Consider the following 22,507-nt stretch of genomic DNA (forward strand, 5'->3'; position numbering starts at 1 on the left):
CATTCTTGCTTTGATGGCTTATTTAAAGCTTGCTGCTAAGCATTCCAAAATGGAAGTAGTTTCTGCTATCAAGCTTTACTCCTGTGTAGTTCCAGGCATTTCTATCTTCCCCAAAGGAAACCCCATGGAAAACAGACCACAGATCCTCAAAGATTAAATATGGAGTTGCCATATGATCCAGCAATTTCACTTCCAGGTTTATAGACCCAAGAGTGCCGCAGTCTGGCTGGGTACGATTCAGGAGCCACTTGTCAAAAGAAACGAACTTTATTTTTAGAACCACACACGCCAAACAAAACAGCTCCTCAGGAAAAACCCTCAGAGCCCAACTGCCACCACCGGCTTCCACAAGCCTCTCAACCCCCACACCAGCCTCTCCACCTCCCACAATCCTCCTGCTCTTGAGGCCGATTGGCTGGGTCGCGTGGGCGGAGCCAAAGAAGTCCCCCAAATGAGCAGCTCCGTGGTCTCAAAGGGCAGGGAAACAGCCCAATGAGCATCACCGCAGAGGAGCCAATCAGCTAGATGTTGCTGGGGCCGCTGTGAGCCAATCATCAGCCGGCAGCTGGAAGTTTGCTGGGGCCCCTTCGGCTATGGTTCTCAACACAAGAGGATTAAAAACATAGATTCACACAAAAACGTGTAGTCATTGGTATGATTATTCATAATAACCAAAGTGTGTAAAGATCTCAGCTGTCCATCAATGGATGAATAGGTAAGTGAAGTGTAGTATTTCTCTAAAATGGAATATTATTGAGGCATAAAAAAGAATGAAGTTCTGATCCATGATGAACCTTGAAGACATTATGCTAAGTGAAAGAAGCCAGTCACAAAAGGCCACAAACCGTATGATTCCACTGATGAAATGTCCATAATGGGCAGATTCACAGAAACAGATTACTCGTTGTCAGAGGCTCAGAGGAATGAGAATGGGAAGTAAGTGCTTACTTGGGTACAGGTTTTCCTTTGAGAGTTATAACTGTTCTGGAACTAGATGGTGGTAATGGTTACTAAATGCCACTAATGATAAATTTCATGTTATGTTCATTTTACTACAGTTAAAATAGATGATCACATGCCCTCAGAATATTTAGCCAATGATATCAGTCTGACTAAATGCCTAGTCATTAAACTTTTTCTTGGGGTTAGGGGAGTACCAGGAATTGAACTCAGGGGCCCTTGACCACTGAGCCACATCCCCGGCCCTATTTTGTATTTTATTTAGAGACAGGGTCTCACTGAGTTGCTTAGGGCCTTGCTTTTTGCTGAGGCTGGCTTTGAACTCATGATCTTCCTGCCTCAGCCTCCCAAGCAGCTGGGATGATAGGCATGTGCCACCACACCTGGCCTAGTCATTAAACTTATTGAACTAAATTCCTTTCTGACTGTCAAGGTTACTATGTCTTGGGCTTCAGAGTTTGATATTTGCATTGGCTTGATCCCATCTAACATGTATCACCATGGGTCCCCACGCTGGCAACTTTCTCTGAGATGGCAATTCTGCCTGTTGGGGTTCTGTGCTACAGCTGACAGACTAAATGGGAGACAACTGTAGGCTGTGAGCACTGCCTAGATATTATAAAATCTGCCTTTATGATTTGGAGTAATTGGTGACATTACCTGTTTTAGTAGGGTCTTTAAAAGTCGACATGTAATTCATATACTATGAAATTCACTCATTTAAAGTATACAGTTTAGCTGAACTCAGTAGTACGTGCCTATCATCCCAGCTACTCTGGAGGCTGAGGCAGGAGGATCACAAATTCAAAGCTAGCCTCAGAAACTTAGCGAGTTCAAAAAAAAAAGTAGGGGGATGGCTGGGGATGTAGCACAGTGATAGAGTGCTTGCCTGGCATGTTCAAGGCCTTAGTGCCATATTCGGTAGCATTTAGCACTTTCACAGTGTAGCCAATCACCTCTGTAATTCCAAAACATTTTCATCCCCCCCCCCCCCCCGAAAAAAACCCTAGACCCATTTGCAGTCATTCCTTATTACCCAAAGCTCCTGGCAGTGACTAATCTGCTTTCTGTCTCTCTGGATTTGCCTATCCTGGACATTTCATTCATATATATATATATATATATATATATCTCCTTCATTTGGGGGGTTGAATAGTATTCCAGTGTATTACTAGATTACATTTTGCTTATCCATTCATTCATTCATCAATGAACACACAGATTACTTTCACCACTTTGTTGTAGGAGACAGACTAAGCAGGACACTGAATATGAAACAGGAAGCAGGTTTATTTGGCTATAGCCAGGAACCGAGAGCAAAGTTTTCGCTGTAGTCAATCCCCCTGAACCCCTAGTTCAGGCAGTTTCAGAACTTTATACCCAGCATATAAGGAGAGGGGTCAGAAGTTTACAGTCTGCAGAAGTTCACATAAAAGCAGCTTTTTTCTTTCTGGGCAAGTTAACCCTTCAAGGAAACTACCTTAGAAGGGGAGAGCTTCTCTCCCTTTTCTTCCTTCCCCCTGCCAACTGTTACCTTGGAGCCCAATTATCAACATCATCTCTTTGAAATGTAAATATCTCTGTGAAACTCAAGCTCAAGGCTGGAGGCCTCATTAAAAGATCTGTTTTTTTTTATCACACTTTGCATTTGCAAACAGACTTCTACAAAGTACTATGTCCATAAATGTTTGTGAAAAACTAATAAGGGGTGTTCTGCATGTGGAGTCTGATCTCTTCCAGGTTGGTGGTCTAAGTAAGACAGAGCAATAGGAAATAGGAAGTTTAACTACATTGAACTCTTGTAGAGACTCTTTTGCTGATAGTCCTAAGGTTAATTATAGTAAAGATTTCTGGAAAAGCTTGATTAAGATTTTCTGTGGAGGAAAGAATGCCACTACAACTTGACTGATGTGAATCATGTTGGTGTACAAGTATTTGTTAGAGTGCCTGTTTGGGGTCTATACCTAGGAATGGAATTGCTGGTTCATATGGGAACTCCATATTTAACATTTTTCTGAAACTGATAGACATTTCCATATTAGGAATGAGATTTGTGTGGTGAACTTGTGTTTAAGCTTTCATTTTATACACCTCTAAAGATGAGATTTACTATATTGTATTGGTTGCCTGTATTTGGGGAGGGATCTGCTTTTGTTTGACAGGAACTGTGTTTTTATTTAGCTTTTCAAAATATAGATGTTTTCTTGCATCTTCTCAAAGGGGGGACATTAAAAAAATGTACCATGAGTTCAGAGTGGAGCAGCTGAACCTCAGGCTTTACCATTGTCGCCTTCTAGCTGAATCCCATCCTCCTCTATCCCCCATACTCCCCAGAGACCATGGAGACACTCTTCTACTTCTGGTGCTAGTTTGATTTCACAGATGTTTAAAGGGCTAAAACTGGTGTCTCAAAATGCTGCTCCCTTTATATTAATTCATAAAGAGAAGGCCTCCTTGATTCAGAGATTCTGCAGGTTTTTATGAAAGTAGAAAGCGTTTCAGGCACTGAGTGAATGACACTATAGGATGGAAGCAGCCCCAGTGCAAGGAGATAATGTCCTCTGGATCTAGACTGTTCACCTGGGGAAGTAGCTACCATCCTGCCCTAGGTTTGCAGCCTCATGTGGTACTTTGGCTCTTTCTGCTGCTCCACAGGATAACTGGAAATGAAAGCTGCTAAGAAATGCATCTCCTGAAATTGGCCTAATATACACATGAGTGAAATTAGGAAAGGTCAGAATATTGCTGGAGTTCTGGAAGTTTCCTTGGAGCTCACTCAGGAAATGGTAGGGAGGGGGCTGGATTCCAACTCAAGTGAAAAACAATTTTCAGCAGCTGCTTTCTCATTCCTTTTTCTTTTTTCTCTCTTTTTTTTTTTTCAGTGCTGGAATTGGAACACAGGGCCTTGCACATGCTAGACAAGTGCTTTAAAACTGAGCTACATCACCAGCCCTTTAAAAAATTTCTTATTTTTGAGACAGTGTCCCGCCAGGTTGCCAAGGTTGGCCTGGAACTTAGAATTCTCCTGCCTCAGCCTCCCAGGGATTATAGGCATGAGCCACCATGTCTCCACATATACCTTTTTTTAACCTGAAAACTATAGGGATTGAATAGTTCTTTCTCAACTGCAATTGCCTGACTGGCTGAACCTGCCCCTGTTGCCTGTGTTGTGTCAAATAGTGCACCATAGGTGGCCTGCTGGGACCACCTTCAGGGCCTCTTTTTTTTAATATTTATTTTTTAGCTGGACACAATCGTTTTATTTTGTTTATTTTTATGTGGTGCTAAAGATCAAACCCAGGTCCTCTAATGTGCTAGGTGAGCGCTCTACCGCTGAACCACAAACCCAACCCCATAGGGCCTCTTGTATACATGATTACTATAAGTAATTTTCCTTATAAAAATCCAGTCAGTTCTCACCCTCAGAACCCTTAGGATATGGTGATTTGGCCTGAAACCAAGATTCCTGCAACTCTTAATTTTCCTTTGCTATATCAAATGAAGGATTTGATCTAATGATGGCATTCTACTAACAGAATCTGTGAATGATGCTTTATCACACAGGAGTGTTACCTCATGATTTGTGTAGATATTTAAGATTTGTGAAGGCCTTTTTTGCTCCAATATGATATATGCATTCCTGAAAAAAAGTCTGTGTTCCACAAATCATACAATAAAAATATGAATTCTAAAATAAAATAAATTGATTAACAGCAAAAAAAAATACAAGTTCTCAACTGAGTGCAGTGGTGCATGCCTATAATCCAGCAACTTGGGAAGGCAAGGCAGGAGAATTGCAAGTTCAAGGCTAGCCTGGGCAACTTAGAGAGACCCCGTTACCAAACAAACAGAAATAAATGAAGAGATAGGGATGTAGCTCAATAGTAGAGTATCCCTGGGTTTAATCCCCAGTACCCCCAAAATTTTTTTTTGGTATATATTTTTAGTTGTAGATGAACACAATACCTTTATTTATTTTTTATTTTTGTGTGGTACTGAAGATTTCACACATACTAGGCAAGTGCTCTACCACTGAGCCACAACCCCAGCCCTACCAAAAACTTTTAAAAATGAATTCATGTAGAGGATTGGGGTTGTAGCTCAGTGGTAGAGTGCTTGCCTAGCACTTGTGAGGCATTGGTTCAATCTTCAGCACCACATATAAATAAATAAAATAAAGGTGTCAACCTACAACTAAAAATTTTTTTTAAGTTCATATAGAAAAAAATGGGGTGGTTTGGTAGACCACTTCAAACCTGTGTGGTTTAGTAATCACAGTTTATTAATGAAACCATTAATTCTTGTTCCAAGTATACCATGCACACTGCAGTCTCCATTAGCACATGCCCCCAACAGCATCATCATCCCTTTTTTTAAAATATTTTTTAGTTGTAGTTGGACACAATACCTTTAGTTCACTTATTTATTTTTATGTGGTGCTGAGGATCGAACCCAGGGTCTCACATGTGCAAAGCGAGCGCTCTACTGCTGAACCACAACCCCAGCCCTCATCATCCCTTTTCATCATAACTACACCTTAATTGCTTCCTCATGCTGCTGCAAGGTCCTTCTTCGGTGGTACTTTTTTCTTAAACAAGGGAGAAATGTTTCTACGTCTTCATTCCCACTCAGCACTTCACCATATAGCAGATAACATTGTGAAAAGCATCATGATTCTTTCACCACTAAAAGAAGACTCTTACTTGATGTTTCCAACTGTTTGTTGTAATGTCTTTGTGTAACATGAAAGTGTTCTCTTTGTTAAGAAGCTTCTCTGTCATTGCCTCAGAATATTACGGTTAGGGCTAAAGATTTGGCTCTGTGGCAGAGCACTTGCCTAGCATGTAAGAGGCCCTGAGTTCCATCACCAGCACAGCTTCTAAATGTTGCTGTCATTTCCCCCTTTTTAAACATGTTACCATATTGGCACTGCATACATTTGAGTTAATTGTAGTCATCATGGCACTTCACTCCTCAACACTTAAGCCTGGTTTTCCTAAGAGCAGACAGTACAGTTACAACACTCAGGAAGTCCATCAGTGAGCTAACTAGAACCTTATTCATGTTTCCCCATATGCCCCATAAATTCTGTGTGCACACACACACGCGTGCACACATACACACAATGGATCAAACCCAGCAATGCTCTATTTTTTTTTGTGTTTTTATTTTGAGACAGGGTGTTACCAAGTTATCCAGGCTGGCCTTGAATTTCAGTTCTGCCTCAGCCTCCCAAATCTCTGGGATTATACCACCATACCCAGCCCATTAATCCCTTGTTAGTATCTTTCAACCCAAAATCCAGTCCAGGGCCACATGTTGCAGTCACTTGTTGCTTTGCTTCAGTCTCCTAACTCTTTACCCTGTGTATTCCTTACTTACTAGTGTGTAGGTACATTTAAAACATTCTTATAATGTCTTCTCTAGTGTTTTTTAAAATATATTTAGTCCAGCATTTTTAGTTGTTTCAGCAGAAGGACTGTGTGCTACATTGCTGGAAGCTCATCCATCTTCATGGTGTAACCATCCTTCATACCACTGTTCTCGTGATGCTGATGTCCAAAAGAGTACTGGTAGTTCCTAAACTCATAATTTTATTCACTTGTTCAGAGCCAGCTGATTTTACTGCTAAGCTAGCCCTTGCTTACTAGAAGAGAGGGGTACAGCCATCCAAAGATGCAGATGTAAACTGGGCACATACCTGTAATCCCAGATACTCAGGAGGCTGAGGCAGAAGGATCACAAGTTGGAGGCCAGCCTGGGCAACTTAGCAAGACCCTGTCTCAAAATAAAAATTAAAAAGGCTGGGGATGTAGCTCAGTGGTAGGGCACCTCTGGGTTCAATTCTCAATACCACACACACATTCACACACACAAAGCAGATACAAGTGTTGCTCCTGTGCCTACACTGTACACGAATAAAGAAGTGGGAGATTGGTACACTCTTGTGTATTTTTTTTAAAGAGAGAGAGAATTTTAATATTTATTTTTTAGTTTTCGGCGGACACAACATCCTTGTCTATATGTGGTGCTGAGGCTCGAACCCAGGCCGCACGCATGCCAGGCAAGCGCGCTACCGCTTGAGCCACATCCCCAGCCCCCACTCTTGTGTATTTTAAGTACAATGTGGTTCATGGGGAAGCCTGGCTTACAGAATTGGGAGAGGAGAGGCAGAAGCTGAGAGGCCTGTCCAAAGTGCCTTTTTAACTGAATCTGCAAGACAAAGATTTCTAAATGGAGACATATGTGGGAAGGATCAGGTTGAGAGCCTCTGGTGACACAGGAAAGGCATCATTGGTCACTTTTCCTTCTAGGGAAAGGCACCACAATGGTGATAGGATAGCACAATAACAAAGGCTATCAAAGAGCACATGTGCACATGTGTATTACAGCAAAGCCAGGCATCAGGAGGTATTTTTTCTTGGTTGTAGACTCAGTAGTAACCTCAGACATGTTTCTTTGTATAGTTGAACTTCCTTTTTTTCATTCATAACACACAAGTGTTGAATGGGTAGTTTTTCTAAGGATTCATCCAACTCTCAACTATATGAATGTGTAAACTAGGGGCTTAGTTCTCTTCATAATTCATCGCAAGATTGTGTGTCTACTTATGGTCTGATTACAGGAAGGGTGAAGATGTGTGTTTGGTATCTTCAAAAAAATATATTTTAGTAAACCCCTGGAGAGCAGCCTTGGGAAGCTGCCTAGCACCCTGGAAATGGGGATGTACAAGTGCCCCATTCACCCTAGGACTGAGCAGACCCGTGGGTCAGGGTAAACTCATTTGGAGAGCCTATTTTATATAAATTTTAACTCTATTCTATGCCAAACAGAATCCAGGTTTCTTTGTGGGATTTTCTTATTTCTTTTTAAATATGAATTAACAGTGAGAAAATACAATAACAAACATCTGTGCCTTTCAGTGCACAAAATGGAAAATCATCATATGGTTATTATTTACTTCAAATAATTTCACCTGCAGAACTAGAATACTAGAATTAGAGGCCCTTTATTCCCCATCTTCAGTAATACTAAAGTTCACTTATTGGACACTTAAAAAGGATTAAAAACGAGTTGTTTAGAGATTCTAGCATGGGAATGTAGCTACTTATATACCCTTGACCAAAGAACAGTCCTCCTCTATCTGGGGTGGTTGTCCTCCTCAACTGAGCACATAGCTTCAGCAGTGATGCACATGGAGCAGTAAGAGAGAAAGAGAACACTTGCTTAGCTAGCCAGATCAGCTGAATCAAAAAATCTGGGCACAGTGGCACACACCTGTAATCCTAGCAGCTTGGAAGACTGAGGCAGGAGGGTTGCAAGTTCAAAACCAGCCTCAGCAACTTAGTGAGATCTTGTTTCAAGTGGGCTAGGGATGTGGCTCAGTGGTTAAGCACCCCTGGGCTCCATCCCTAGTATAAAAAGAGGAGAAAAATGTTTTAATATTTATTTTTTTAGTTATAGGTGGACACAATATCTTTGTTTTATTTTTATGTGATGCTGAGTATTGAACCCAGTGCTTCACGCATACTAGGCGAGTGCTCTACCTCTGAGCCACAACCTCAGCCCAAGGAAAACTTTATATATTATGTTTTTACTATAATTTATACTAGAACCTAAAAAAAAGAAAGTTGACTTAGGCCCAAGTCAAAGTCCAAGCACATCTTTCCCCTTTTATATGTTGTAGCTAAAAAGCCTTTGAGGGCCTCTCCTCATCGATCTTTCCCTTCTCAATCAGTGGCACAGTGTCCCCCCACACTTTAACTTGGTCCTTTTTTTAATTTTTTTTTTAGAGAGAGAGGAGAGAGAGAGAATTTTTTTATTATTTAGTTCTCGGCGGACACAACATCTTTGTTGGTATGTGGTGCTGAGGATCAAACCCGGGCCGCACGCATGCCAGGCGAGCGCGCTACCGCTTGAGCCACATCCCCAGCCCCTAACTTGGTCCTTAATTCACCCCTGCCCCACATCAGTCCACCAGTGACTCTCTCTCTACCCTCAGGCTGGTACTATATCCTCCATTTACTCCACCCTGAGCTCCACCCAGGGCACTACTAAAGCTTTCTCACCTTGTTCCTGCTACCTCCAGGCCAACTAATGGCTTCTGTCCTTCCTCAGTTTCTCTTTCCTGCACCACAGGTAGTTTGATAAACACTTCTACATTTTACTTTTTCACTTAACAATGAATCCTGGAACTCACTTTGCAGCAGGTCATCCTTATGAAGCTCCAAAGTCCAGCATGTGGCTGTACCATAGTTTATTCACCAGGCCCCTGATGGCAGGGATCTGAAGGGTCTACAGTCTTTGGCTAGTCAAAATAATGCTGTTGTGAATATCATCATGCTTTTCTTCTCAGAAGATTTCTGGAAGGCATTTCTTTGGTCATATAGTTGGTACTTGACCTTGTGGTAGTTAAGGTATTTGAGAATACAAATGAGATTTCTGAAGAAGCCAACATTTCCCATTAGTCCAGTGTTTTTCTCAGACTCCAGCACTGTGTAGTTTCCAGGGAGCAGCCCTGGCATTAGGCAGGACCCTGGGGATTTATGTAGAATGCCTGTCTGCTGCCTTGGCCTTTCTCTTGCCTGCTCTGTTAGTGAGCTCCCCTTCTCTCCTCTCCATGGAGAGTTGCTGCCTAGTGGTCCAGCCCCAATGGCTGAATAATCAAGCCACAGGCCACACCTACATTCCCAGGGCTTTTACTCATTTACCATTGAGAACCCTAAGAGTGACAGAAATGAAAAGTGGGGGGGGGCAGGGTTGTGGCTTGTGGCTCGGTGGTAGAGCATTTGCCTGGCATGCATAAGGCACTGGGTTCTGATCCCCATCCCCCGCACCACATAAAATAAATAAATAAAGGTATTGTGTTCATCTACAACTTAAAAAAAAAGATTTTTTTTTTTTAAAGCGAGGGCTGGGATTGTGGCTCTGTGCCAGAGTACTTACCTTGCACATATGAGGCAATGAGTTTGATCCTCAGCACCACATAAAACTAAATAAAATAAAGGTATTGTGTCCATCTACAACTAAAAAAATTTTTTTAAAAAGTGAGCCTGTGCTGAAACACATTAGGGACACATACTTTTCAGTGAGAAAAGGCCCCCCACATGGGCTATTAGATGCATCTATATGTGGCATGGCTCTAGGTGAAACTAGCAGCCCCACTATGGACCCTAAACTGCTACAGGAAGATTCAGGATAAGCAGAAATTCAGGAATAAGCCACAGTGGAGCTGGGGTGCTCCCTCACTAGGATCTTCTCACTCAGTGGGAGCCACTGCTGCCTCCCCACACCTGACCTGATCATTCTGGAAAGTTTTGTCCATGTAGCTTCTGAGTCCTGGAGCTAACTAACCAGCCTTTAGTGACTTACCACATTGTTTGAGATCCAGTTTCCTGTTGGTGCACACCACAGTGCCTTTATTGCAGTTTCCACAATGAGGGCAAGAGCGGAAGTTGCTTGGGGTACACCAGTCATGTGGCGGTGACCAGCACTAACATGAACCAAGTAGGACAGGGAACTCTAGAGCTGAGAACACAAAAGAATGGTCATGTTCTTTTCCAGAATAAACTGCTAACCAAGGAACTGGGGGGTAGCTGCTGTTTCTTTATAAGCTTCCCTTGACCTGGCCTGCAGCTCAGAGGTACAGGCCACAGCATTGCCAGGTTCTGAAGTCCTGGAGTCTCTTGTTTCCCTCAGATGGTTGCTAGAGCATTACAGCCAAACTGATCCCTAAAATACATGAGGAAGGGACCCTACCAGGCTGAACTGATGTGTAGGGAGGGAGCTGCTTCTGTCTTCATAAAATAATGGGCAGGCATCCTGCTGAGGAATGGGGAGAGTGCTTTTGGGTGCTCATCTGTGCCAGCAGGAAGGGGACACACTGAACTAAACCTTTGTCCTTTTCCCTCCACATCTGCTGGGACCAAGGCCATTCCTTATAAGGGAGTGTCTTGCAGTAAAGGCCTATGTGAGGGCTGGCAATATAGCTCATTTGGTAGAGTGCTTGCCTTGGGTGCACATGCACTGGTTCAATCCCGAGGAACACACACACACACAAACACACACACACACACACACACAAAAAAAAAAAAAACAAAAACAAAACATGACCTAGAATCTCTTCTCACACCAGAACCCTGAGCAGCAGTTGGCAATAGCTGGCATTTATATAGTACCTTCAGGAATTTTATTCCATTATAGTCACAGTAAGGAGGCCTCATTATTGAGATGAGGAAACTGAGGCAAGAAATACTGAAGTCACTTGCCTGGTTCTATGTTTGGAAAGTGGCAAAGCCAGAATTTGAACACAGGTTGGCTGGCTATAAACCTTGTATAAGGTGTTTTCATGACACTGCTGTATACCATCTCCCTGGGGGTTGTGCTAGGCCATGTTCCTATCATCAAGTTGTATTGTGCCTCACACGCTGATTTTTATTGAGCACAGATTTGATAGGTGTGTTAACACACTTGAGAAAACCAAAAACTCACCCAAACCTGGGCCTTCCTGGAGGAAACTCCCACCCCCATTGGGGTGAGCAACTCCTTTCCCGTGGAGGGCCTCTTGTCAGTCGGCAAGCCCAGGAGCCCTCAGGTATGACTCATAAATTGGCCTCTGCCAAAGTGATTTGCTAAGAAGCTCCAAGTGCTTATACTCAAAAGAAAGATACCCGTACAGGTTGCTCACTCCCTTGAGATGCTCTGACTGGGACTTGGGGTGGCCACATTATGGGTCAGATTCACTTGGTCAACACCACTAGCAACCCAGAGTCCCTGCATTGGGCCCCAGGCTAGCCCAGGAATACACTGGGGAAGTCACCAGGATCTGGGTATGCAGTAGCCTCACATGTGCTCCAAATTTGCCCTTGCTTGCTTTTCTGCAGACCAGTGTGTTCTCTGTGATACTTACATACTTGTTTAACACTTCAGGGAAGAAAAGTCAGAAGACCAGGATCTTCAGGGCCTCAAGGACAAACCCTTGAAGTTTAAAAAGGTGAAGAAAGATAAGAAAGAAGACAAAGAAGGCAAACATGAGCCTCTGCAGCCATCAGCCCACCATTCTGCCGAGCCAGCAGAGGCAGGCAAAGCAGAGACATCAGAAGGATCGGGCTCTGCCCCAGCTGTGCCAGAAGCTTCTGCTTCCCCCAAACAGCGCCGCTCCATCATTCGTGACCGGGGACCCATGTATGATGACCCCACCCTGCCTGAAGGTTGGACACGAAAGCTTAAACAAAGGAAGTCTGGCCGCTCCGCTGGGAAGTATGATGTCTATTTGATCAAGTAAGTAAGAGCTGGTCTTGTTTCTCCAGGGTGGGAAGGTCAGGGACAGGGATCCATTGGAATTATAGCTCTTTGCTGCTCATTGATCAGAAAAATGTGTGTGGATAACCCCACCTGGGGAGCGAAAAAAATAATGAACAGAAGGACCAGGTATGCTTAAAAATGACTTTGTACAGGGGCTGGGGATGTGGCTCAGTGGTAGCGCCCTCGCCTGGCATGCATGCGGCCTGGGTTCGATCCTCAGCACCACATACAAATAAAGAGGTTGTGTCTGCGGAAAACTAAAAAATAAATAAATAAATTTTCAAAAAAAAAAAAAAAAAAAAAAAGACTTTGTACAGAGGTCTCTATCCTGCCTGGAAGTGCTAGGGGTAGCAGGCCCATTTTACCCTTGCCATACCTCAAGTCCTTGTCTGGAGATGAAATAGCAGAAGTATCTAGTCTTATTTTATTTTCCTCTGCAAATCAGTATTGGGTAAGGTGTGCTAAAAGGGCTTCTGGGAAAAGAGGCAGACAGGCTCTATGTGCATTTCCAGCTGTCTCCTTTGCATTTGTCTAGCATTAGAGTGACAGCTGGGTGTTCTTGGTTGAAGCAGAGTTAACTTCCAGGGTCAAAGGTTTAGAGGAGCAGTTAAGAAGTACATCCCAGTTCTGCACCTTAAATGATCCCAGAAAGGCTAGCAGTTTTCAAAGTATGATTGTGAACAGTCTCATTTAATTCCACAATTCTAAGAAGGATTAGCAAAGCATTATCCCACTGAAATGGATTTCCAGAGCAACTGAGCACCATGCCCAAGTTCAGACACAGGAATGTTCTGATGGTGGATCAGGCCTGGGCAACAACCAGCAGAATGAGCCCCAGCCTGATGGCCCCCACTTTACTAAACCTGACCCCTTTGGTTGCTAGATTGTACAGAAGGTCAGAGGAGTGGCCTGGGTTATAGTCAGGTCCACCTGGGTTATAGTTATAGCCGTGAAGGAGTCTTCCATCTGCTCCATACAGGAGATCGTGCTCCCCATCAGGGCTTCCAGCCAACATCTGGTGAGCAGCCAGCACTGAGTTGTTCTGGCACCAGAGCAGGCCATACAGGTGCTCACTCCCTGGTGACCTGATTCCTGCCCATACATCTGACCTGGTTGTGCCCCTTTAGCTCATCCTGAGTTTTTTTCAGTGTGACTCTTGATCGAGTATAACATCTATCAGAGAGCTCACCAGCACCATCTGCTCTGCCTCATTTCTGATATTGCTATGGAAAGCTTCTGATTTTTCTTTGTGTCTCTTCATTTGTCCCACAGTCCCCAAGGAAAAGCCTTTCGCTCTAAAGTGGAGTTGATTGCATACTTCGAAAAGGTAGGCGACACCTCCCTGGACCCTAATGATTTTGACTTCACGGTAACTGGGAGAGGGAGCCCCTCCCGGCGAGAGCAGAAACCACCTAAGAAGCCCAAATCTCCCAAAGCTCCAGGAACTGGCAGAGGTCGGGGACGCCCCAAAGGGAGCGGCACCACGAGACCCAAGGCAGCAGCATCCGAAGGTGTTCAGGTGAAAAGGGTCCTGGAGAAAAGTCCTGGGAAGCTCCTGGTCAAAATGCCTTTTCAAGCATCACCTGGGGGCAAGGCCGAGGGGGGTGGAGCCACCACATCTGCCCAGGTCATGGTGATCAAACGCCCTGGCAGGAAGCGAAAAGCTGAGGCTGATCCCCAGGCTATTCCCAAGAAACGGGGCAGAAAGCCAGGGAGTGTGGTGGCAGCTGCTGCTGCTGAGGCCAAGAAAAAAGCCGTGAAGGAGTCTTCCATCCGGTCCGTGCAGGAGACCGTGCTCCCCATCAAGAAGCGCAAGACCCGTGAGACAGTCAGCATTGAGGTCAAAGAAGTAGTGAAGCCCCTGTTGGTGTCCACCCTCGGTGAGAAGAGTGGGAAGGGACTGAAGACCTGCAAGAGCCCCGGGCGGAAAAGCAAGGAGAGCAGCCCCAAGGGGCGCAGCAGCAGCGCCTCTTCACCCCCCAAGAAGGAGCACCACCATCACCACCACCACTCAGAGTCCCCAAAGGCCCCTGTGCCGCTGCTCCCGCCCCCACCCCCGCCCCCACCCGAGCCTGAGAGCTCCGAGGACCCCACCAGCCCCCCTGAGCCCCAGGACTTGAGCAGCAGTGTCTGCAAAGAGGAGAAGATGCCCCGAGGAGGCTCGCTGGAGAGTGACGGCTGTCCCAAGGAGCCAGCTAAGACTCAGCCCGCCGTTGCTACTGCCGCCACAGCCACAGAAAAGTACAAACACCGAGGGGAGGGAGAGCGCAAAGACATTGTTTCATCCTCCATGCCAAGGCCAAACAGAGAGGAGCCTGTGGACAGCCGGACGCCCGTGACCGAGAGAGTTAGCTGACTTTACACAGAGCGGATTGCAAAGCAAACCAACAAGAATAAAGGCAGCTGTTGTCTCTTCTCCTTATGGGTAGGGCTCTGACAAAGCTTCCCGATTAACTGAAATAAAAAATATTTTTTTTTCTTTCAGTAAACTTAGAGTTTCGTGGCTTCAGGGTGGGAGTAGTTGGAGCATTGGGGATGTTTTTCTTACCGACAAGCACAGTCAGGTTGAAGACCTAACCAGGGCCAGAAGTAGCTTTGCACTTTTCTAAACTAGGCTCCTTCAACAAGGCTTGCTGCAGATACTACTGACCAGACAAGCTGTTGACCAGGCACCTCCCCTCCCACCCAGATCTTTTCCTCATGTGGTCATTAAGGACAGAGAACAGTTGAGAGGACACTCCAGTTTTTGGTGCCATTGGTACCCCACCCACAGCTACTCTATCTCCCTCACCTCTCCCACTCCCAACCATGGTGGGACAATGAGGTATGAGGCAGGAGAGACCGTTGGATTCTTTAGAGAAGACGACGGAGATGGCCAGTGGCTATGGCCCATGTGATCCCACCCGTGGTGGCACAAGTCTAGCCCCACGTCAGCCCCAGTCCAAAACTGATGACATTTCACAGGACAGGAAGGTGGCACCTGGTCTGCTCCAACTCTGGCATGGCTAAGAGGGAGTCCTGAACTGCTGAGTGTAGACTGGCCTGAGCCACAGGAGAGGGCCCAGGGTGAGGTGGCATCAACCATTCTCGAGGCACTTCATCCAGTGGGTGGCGCTAAAGAGAAGCTATGGAAGCAGCAGGAGGAGGCACAGGCAGGCTGGCCCAGGATCAGGCCAGGCCTAGTGCAGCAGGGCAAGAGAGATTCCTAGTGGCTCAGAGCAGTCTGTGACTGGTAGTTAGGGACTTATTGATGGGACAAAGGGCAAGGAGGGAAGAGAGGGAAAATGTTCTTCCAATTACTTTCCAGTTCTCCTTTAGGGACAGTTTAGATTATTTGCACTATTGAGTCTTCATGTTCCCACTTCAAAACAAACAGATGCTCTGAGAGCAAGCTGGCTTGAATTGGTGACACTTTGTCCCTCAAGCCACCAGACATGATGGTGTTCAGAACTACCTGGATCTGTATATACCTGCGCTTGTTTTAAAGTGGTCTCAGCACATAGGGTTCCCACGAAGCTCCGAAACTCTAAGTGTTTGCTGCAATTTTATAAGGACTTCCTGATTGGTTTCTCTTCTGTCCTTCCATTTCTGCCTGTCTTTCATTTCATTCTTTCATTTCTTCCCCTTCCTCCTACCTCCCAGTTCATCCCCTCTGTTCCAGGCAGCCACAATGCCCAACCATACACTGAGCTGACACAGTTGGCTCCACCCCCTAGAACTCTCCTTCCCCTTTGCCTCCCTGTTACCAGCACCAGCCCCATCATTTCTGATCCCTGAGGAAGTCCTGGGCTCTGCTGAATCTGCCCTGGCATCTGTGAAGAGCAGTGAGTTTTTGCTCTCCTAGGTAGGCCCTCTTCCCTGGTAAGAAAAAGGCAAAAGACTTCAGACCCTAAACAACATGCCTTTCCACCCTTCTGCTTTAAAGAAGTGGGCCAGAGAAGCTAGGCCACATGTGGTATCTGAGGAAGGCACAGAGGTCCCCTGTGGCCTGCTAGTCATTGAGTGGCCCAGCATGGGCTCCAGGCCCATCACCCTCGGCCCCCCTCAGAAGTCTGATGTCTAGCAGAGTGTGGCAGGGCAGATGGCAAGACAAGTGCAAACCCTCCCAAGACCTGAGCTGGCACCCGCACCTAAGTCCCCAGTCCCTCCTCTGCCCTCCCTTCCCTACCCAGTCCTCCAGTGGAACTATTTTACTTTTGCTTGCTAGAGACTGGGCGGGGCCGACACACCACACATTTCAATCTCTGGTCTGTGAGTGTGGTGTTGGGGTTTAGAAGCTTGGGCTTGCTGTGGATTTTTAATTGATCACTCTTCATTTGGGATCCCAAAGTTTTCACCTCTGTTCAGGAAGTCCTTATCTAGCTGCATATCTTCATCATATTGGTATATCCTTTTCTGTGTTTACAGAGATGTCTCTTATATCTAAATCTGTCCAACTGAGAAGTACTTTATCAAAGTAGCAAATGAGACAGCAGTCTTATGCTTCCAGAAACACCCACAGGCACGTCCCATGTGAGCTGCTGCCATGAACTGTCAAGTGCGTGTTGTCTTGTGTATTTCAGTTATTGTCCCCTGGCTTCTTTCTTAATACGGTGTAATCATGAAGGAGTGAAACATCATAGAAACTGTCTAGCACTTCCTTGCCAGTCTTTAGTGATCAGGAACCATAGTTGACAGTTCCTATCAATAGTTTAAGATAAAACCGTGTTTGTCTCTTCTGGAATGGTTAGAAGCGAGGGAATTTGCCCCGTTCTGTTTGTAGAGTCATAGTTGGACTTTCTAGCATATTTGTATCCATTTCCCTATGCTGTAAAAGCAAGTCCTGCAACCAGACTCCCATCAGCCGATCCAATCCCTTATGCCCGCTCTGCTGTTGATCCTCCCAGCCTCACTTCTGACTCCTCCCCAGGAAGGGAAGGGGGGTCAGAGGAGGGTACGAGTACTTTGGAACTCCTCTTCCTCCAAGGACAAAAGGCCCCTGACCCTGCAGTGGCCTCGCACTCCTCGCACCCACAAAGGACACCTACCTATCCACGCAAGCACGACACCTGGCCAGGTTGTCACCAAGAAGAATGTTGTGGTTTTTGCACATTATACTTAGTCCAGCTAAATGTGGCTCCTGGGCTGGGTGCCATCTGGTCTTGGGAAGAGGAGTGTAGGGGCCACCAGGCCCCCCTGTCACCTGGGTTGATTGGGCATTCATGGTTGGGAACACAGCATTTCAAGTGTTGTTTTCTTTCAGTTGGGCCCCACCTGCAGTTTCCTCACTCCCCAGATGCTTTCCCTTAGAGTTGGTTTCCAAACTGCAGGTGGTGTCTACAGCTCCTTAGGGTTTAATCCATTTCCCCCTTTTTTCCCCATTCCTTGTTCCCCAAATAAGGGCATCATGAGTCAGTCGCGTCTAAATAGGCAGCTTTGGCAGTTTATCACCCTGGCAGGCATGGGCCCTGCAGCTCCCAGGCCACCCCTGCCTTGGGGTCAAGTTGTAGGAGGTTGGAGGGAAAGCCTTAAGCCATGGGATTCTCACCAGCTGTGTCCGGCCCAGTTTTGGGGTGTGACCTCAATTTTGTCTGTACTTGAACACTATGAAGATTGGGGGGCATCTTTCAGTGAATATGTGAATATAGGAATTGACCGACAGCTTTCAGATACCATTGGGCTAAGTCACTAAGGTCACACATCCACAGTCTCCCCTACCCTGTCCTAGTTGTTAGTTACTACCTCCTCTCCTGACAGAATGCTGTATATCCTTCAGCTTCTCGCAGGTATACCCAGCCTGGCCCTGCCCTACCCATTGGTGGGTCTATCGTAACCAGTGGAATTGCTGGCCTTGACAGTGCAGTGAGCTGAGGATGCTCAGCACAGCCAGGCTCTAGTACAGCTCCCTTCTGCTGGCACTGCATGTCCATATCAAAAGGCAGAAGGGACATCTAGAAAAACCACATCCCCCAGTCTATCAATGCCAGACTAGCCAAGAGCCCCAGCTTCTCAGCTCACCGGATGGTGAAAGCTGCCACCCTAGTGTGGGTGCAGAGAACAGTATATTCATCAGTAGCATCATACCAGACTAGCAACCACACACATTGGAAATGGGAACCAGAGCAGCCCTAAGATGTCACCTGCTTCTCTGCCGAGCATGTTACTGCTGTGACAGTGATCATGAAAGACAGTAATAACCAGAAACAAACTGCCAAGTTAGGTGGGGAAAGGAGTTTCCTTAGCCAATAGGATCTCTGATAAGTGGCTCAAGCCCAGGAGAGAGCAAAAGGGTATGTATTGAATCTACCAGGTGGGACCAATCAGATTTCGTTTAGCACAAGTGGAGTCTAGCAGCCAGAGCCCTGTGTGCCCATCCAGCCACAGCCCCTTTCACAGAGCATGCCAGCCAGGGTCTGGGCTGACGACGGTGGGGAGATCACTGGTGCCGGTTCTTTGAGAAGACCTTTGCGCATCAGTTCATAGCCCGTGTCCTTGCCCATTATGGTCTCCAGATTCAGGTTCACACCTGCAAACTCTAGGACCAATGGCCTAGACTTCGGGAAGTATGCAGTTTCTAGAGCCCCTTGTGGACAATGGCATAGCAAAGCCCCAAGTTGCTGCCGAAGGGGACCTGAGAAACCTGCCACAGGAGTGGGGCAGGGGCAAATGCAGTAGTGCCCCATGCCTGGGCCAAACCCTCTGCTCCCTCCACATCCTCTTCCCACTCTTCATCCCTGCTCTCTGCATCAGTGAACCAGCTCCACTCTGAAGGGATTTGTTGATTCTCTCCATTTTGATGTCTTTCTCTTTTAGATACTATATCAATCTTTAGAAAAAGGCTTAGTCTAATTGTTATAAATCGCTAGGATACTGCCTCCTCCAGAGCCTAAAATTACATATAAAGGGGAAAATTTGAACACTGAAACCAGTTCTCAACAATTTAGAAGGAAAACCTAGAAAACATTTGGCAGGAAATTACATTTTGATGTTTCTGATGAATAAGAGCAAGCTTTTGCAAAAATGCTGATCTAAAAATACTTACTGCTTGGCCTAAGATGTCTGTTGAACATTATAGGCAAAGGAAACTCCAATCTGAAGCCTCCTGCGACAGGAGATAGAACCAGGGGCCTCTTGAGATTCTGGGCCTTTTGTCAGTGGAGAACCATGTTAGGTTGTTGTCCCCGAGGACATGGCTTCTGACTCTATCTTTTGTGGGTGGTGTGAAGGTTAACAGCCTGCTTGGTCCCAAAGCTGCAAGAGGCCAGCTCTTGGTGTGGGAAGCAGAACATTTACCAGTGGCCCAGAAGTCCCAGCACCACCCAATTTTCCACTCTTATCTTGACAGCCTGTCCGAGCACTGTTTTGTCAGGAAAACAGTTCTATGGAGGGAACTGGGAAGGTCCTCTGCCAGGGTGGGGTGCCTTCCCTCTGCATTTCTGCTCTGCTCCCTTCTGGTCGGGGAGAGGTTGAGTGCAAATGAAGTGGCTGAGTGGCAAGCACCCTAGCACTCCCTGTTGAACTCACCCCAGAGCCTCTCTGCCTCCCCCAGATCACCCTGCCTGCCCTTTGAAGAGGCACAGAGCCCCTGGGGCAGAGGGAGAGAGGGCGGTGAAGGAGGAGGACAGGGCCCCTGTCTGCAGAGGGAGGGACCAGACCTTTATGGAACAAAGTCTGGCCTTTGAATTCAAGAACTTTGGGGCATTTGGCAAATGGCCTTTGCTCCCTAGTTCCCCCCTGTTTACCTTACCTTTTATCAGGTCCTGCTCAGCAGTGAGAGCAGATGCAGTGAAAAGGCCAAGAGGTTTGGCTCCTGCCCACTGGCGGCCCCTCTGCTCGCAGTGTCTGTGTGTCAAGTGGTAAAGCTGTTCTTCCTGGTGACCCTGATTATATCCAGTAACTTATAGACTATACACATAGGCCTGCTTTGTTTCCTCTGTCCTGGGCTTTTGTTTTGCTTTTTAGTTTTGCTTTTAGTTTTCCTGTCCCTTTTATTTTATGCACCAACTAGACACACAAAGCAGTTGGATTTTTATATATATATATATATATATATATCTGTATATTGCACAATTATAAACTCATTTTGCTTGTGGCTCTACACACACACACACACAAAAAGACCTGTTAAAATTATACCTGTTGCTTAATTACAATATTTCTGATTACCATAGCATAGGACAAGGGAAAATAAAAAGAAAAAAGAAAAAAAAATGACAAATCTGTCTGCTGGTCACTTCTTTGGTCCAAGCAGATCTGTGGTCTCTCCTCACTTCTTCCAAGGGCTTCCCTATGCCAAGCAAAGGAAGCTCTAGGCAGCACCCAGGTTTTGCACTGTTTCTCTTGTGCTTATGAAAGGGATCCTAAGATTCTGGGTGCAGGAGTATTCCCTCAACCTGCCGAAGTCCAGAATGTAGTCATTGGCACAGCCTGGTCTTTTCCACCTCAAGGGGTGGTGGAGAACTGGATGCACAGGGGTGGCCCAGCTTTCCCATCCTAGTGACCTGGCTGGGGGAGCCCATGGTAGGCTTCCCCACCAGCAAGACTCGAAGCATTTCACCCTCCCTACTTTACTGGGTCTGATGGCTGGAGGGGAGATGAGACCTATCCTGTCTCTGAACCCATGAGCTACACCAGGTAGAATGTCAGGGACCCCAGAACCACATGGGGCAGTCCACTGGGTCCACTCCAGGAAGTAGTGGAGATGCCAGAAGTGTCCCTTTCTCTTCTCTCCCACGAGTAATTGCATTTGCTTTTGTATTTCTTAATGAGCAATACCGCTAGAGAGTTTAGCTGTAACAGTTCTCTTTGATCATTTTTTAAGTAATTAAAAACACCAAAAAACAAAATCCAGAAACTTGTTCTTCCAAAGCAGAGAGCATTATAATCACTAGGGCCAAAATCTACCCCTCCCCATATCATTGCTTCTCTGAGGCCAGAATCCAACAGAGAGACGGTCGTAGGCCCTTTGAGTGGCCGGTCTACCTTCAGGCCCCTTGGAAGACTGGAGCTGGGCAGCCTCTGGGCCCATGTCCCAGGGCCTGTTTCAGTATGCGTTCAGTATTAGCAGTGGGTCGCGACGTTCTTTCCTAGCCAGCCTGGGATGGGGGCAGAGGAGATGAGAGGCCATTGCCGCTGATTGGCCACTGACAGGTGGGTGTCCACGTGTGTGCTTTGTGACTGATGTGAAATCAGCGCCTGAGTTAGCCTCACCCAGTGACCTCTAGCCCTGCCCGGATGGAGCAGGGCCCACCCGGTTCAGTGTTTCTGGGGAGCTGGACAGTGGAGTGCAAAAGGCTTACAGAACTTGAAGCCTGCTCCTTCCCTTGCTACCACGGCCTCCTTTTCCATTTGATTTGTCACTGCTTCAATCAATAACAGCCGCTCCAGAGTCAGTAGTTGATGAATATATGACCAAATATCACCAGGACTGTTACTCAATGTGTGCCGAGCCCTTTCCTCGTGCTGGGCTCCCCGTGTACCTGGACACTGTAATGTGTGCTGTGTTTGCTCTCCTTCCCTTTCCTTCTTCACCCTTTCCTTGTCTTTCTGGGGTTTTTCTGTTTGGGTTTGGTTTGTTTTTCTTTTCCCTCCTTTTGTGTTCCAAACTTGAGGTTCTTTCTACTGGTCCTCTTAACTGTGGTGTTGAGGCTTATATTTGTGTAATTTTTGGTGGGTGAAAGGAACTTTGCTAAGTAAATCTCTTCTGTGTTTGAACTGAAGTCTGTATTGTAACCATGTTTAAAGTAATTGTTCCAGAGACAAATGCTTCTAGATACCTTTTTTTTTAAAAAAAAAAAAAAAGCATTCGGAAGGAGGGGAATGGTGACTGAGACAAGAGGGGCAATCTGAAGAGATGACCCCTGCCCAGATCATCCAGAAACCACTCAAAGAGGTTGAGCCCTGGAGTCCCATTCCAAGCCAACAGACCGAATAAGCTGATGTGTTGCCATTTTCAAAGTTAGAGCAAAATCAGTTTTTATTCCATCCAGTGAATTCTTTTGGCTCCCCATCCCCCAGATTATTACCATCATTGTTATTTTTAGGAAAGACAAGATTGTTGTTCCTTCAAGGAGAGCCAGGAGGGGATATGAGAGCAGAGCTGACCCTGCTAAAGAGGGAGGAGGAAGGGTCTTGTGCCTGAGTATGCAGCTGGTTCCCCATGCCCCTATGTCCCACTGTGGACACAGGTTAGGGGTGGGTTGGCAGATGGATTGGCCACTCTCCACCTGACTGCTGTTGTTTCTGGATAAGGCCAGGTGGAGGG

At 46.1% G+C, this 22,507-nt stretch overlaps 1 protein-coding gene across 2 annotated transcripts in view; it reads left to right on the plus strand.

The window, feature by feature from the left end:
• Nucleotides 1-15,935, plus strand: part of Mecp2 (methyl-CpG binding protein 2) — a 61,412-nt gene extending 45,477 nt beyond the window's left edge. The window contains exons 1-3 of one of the 2 annotated variants that reach the window (XM_077794057.1): nucleotides 12,226-12,240; nucleotides 13,537-13,591; nucleotides 13,701-15,935. In XM_077794057.1, coding sequence (XP_077650183.1) covers nucleotides 13,829-14,620 — 792 coding nt within the window. In that variant the 5' untranslated portion in view covers nucleotides 12,226-12,240; nucleotides 13,537-13,591; nucleotides 13,701-13,828 and the 3' untranslated portion in view covers nucleotides 14,621-15,935. Of the gene's footprint in view, nucleotides 1-11,889; nucleotides 12,241-13,536 lie in introns of those variants that run through there. The other variant, XM_026412825.2, reaches the window with a different exon arrangement.
• The last annotated feature ends 6,572 nt before the right edge of the window (nucleotides 15,936-22,507 follow it).

This window comes from Urocitellus parryii, chromosome X (assembly GCF_045843805.1).
Source record: "Urocitellus parryii isolate mUroPar1 chromosome X, mUroPar1.hap1, whole genome shotgun sequence".
NCBI lineage: Eukaryota > Metazoa > Chordata > Mammalia > Rodentia > Sciuridae > Urocitellus > Urocitellus parryii.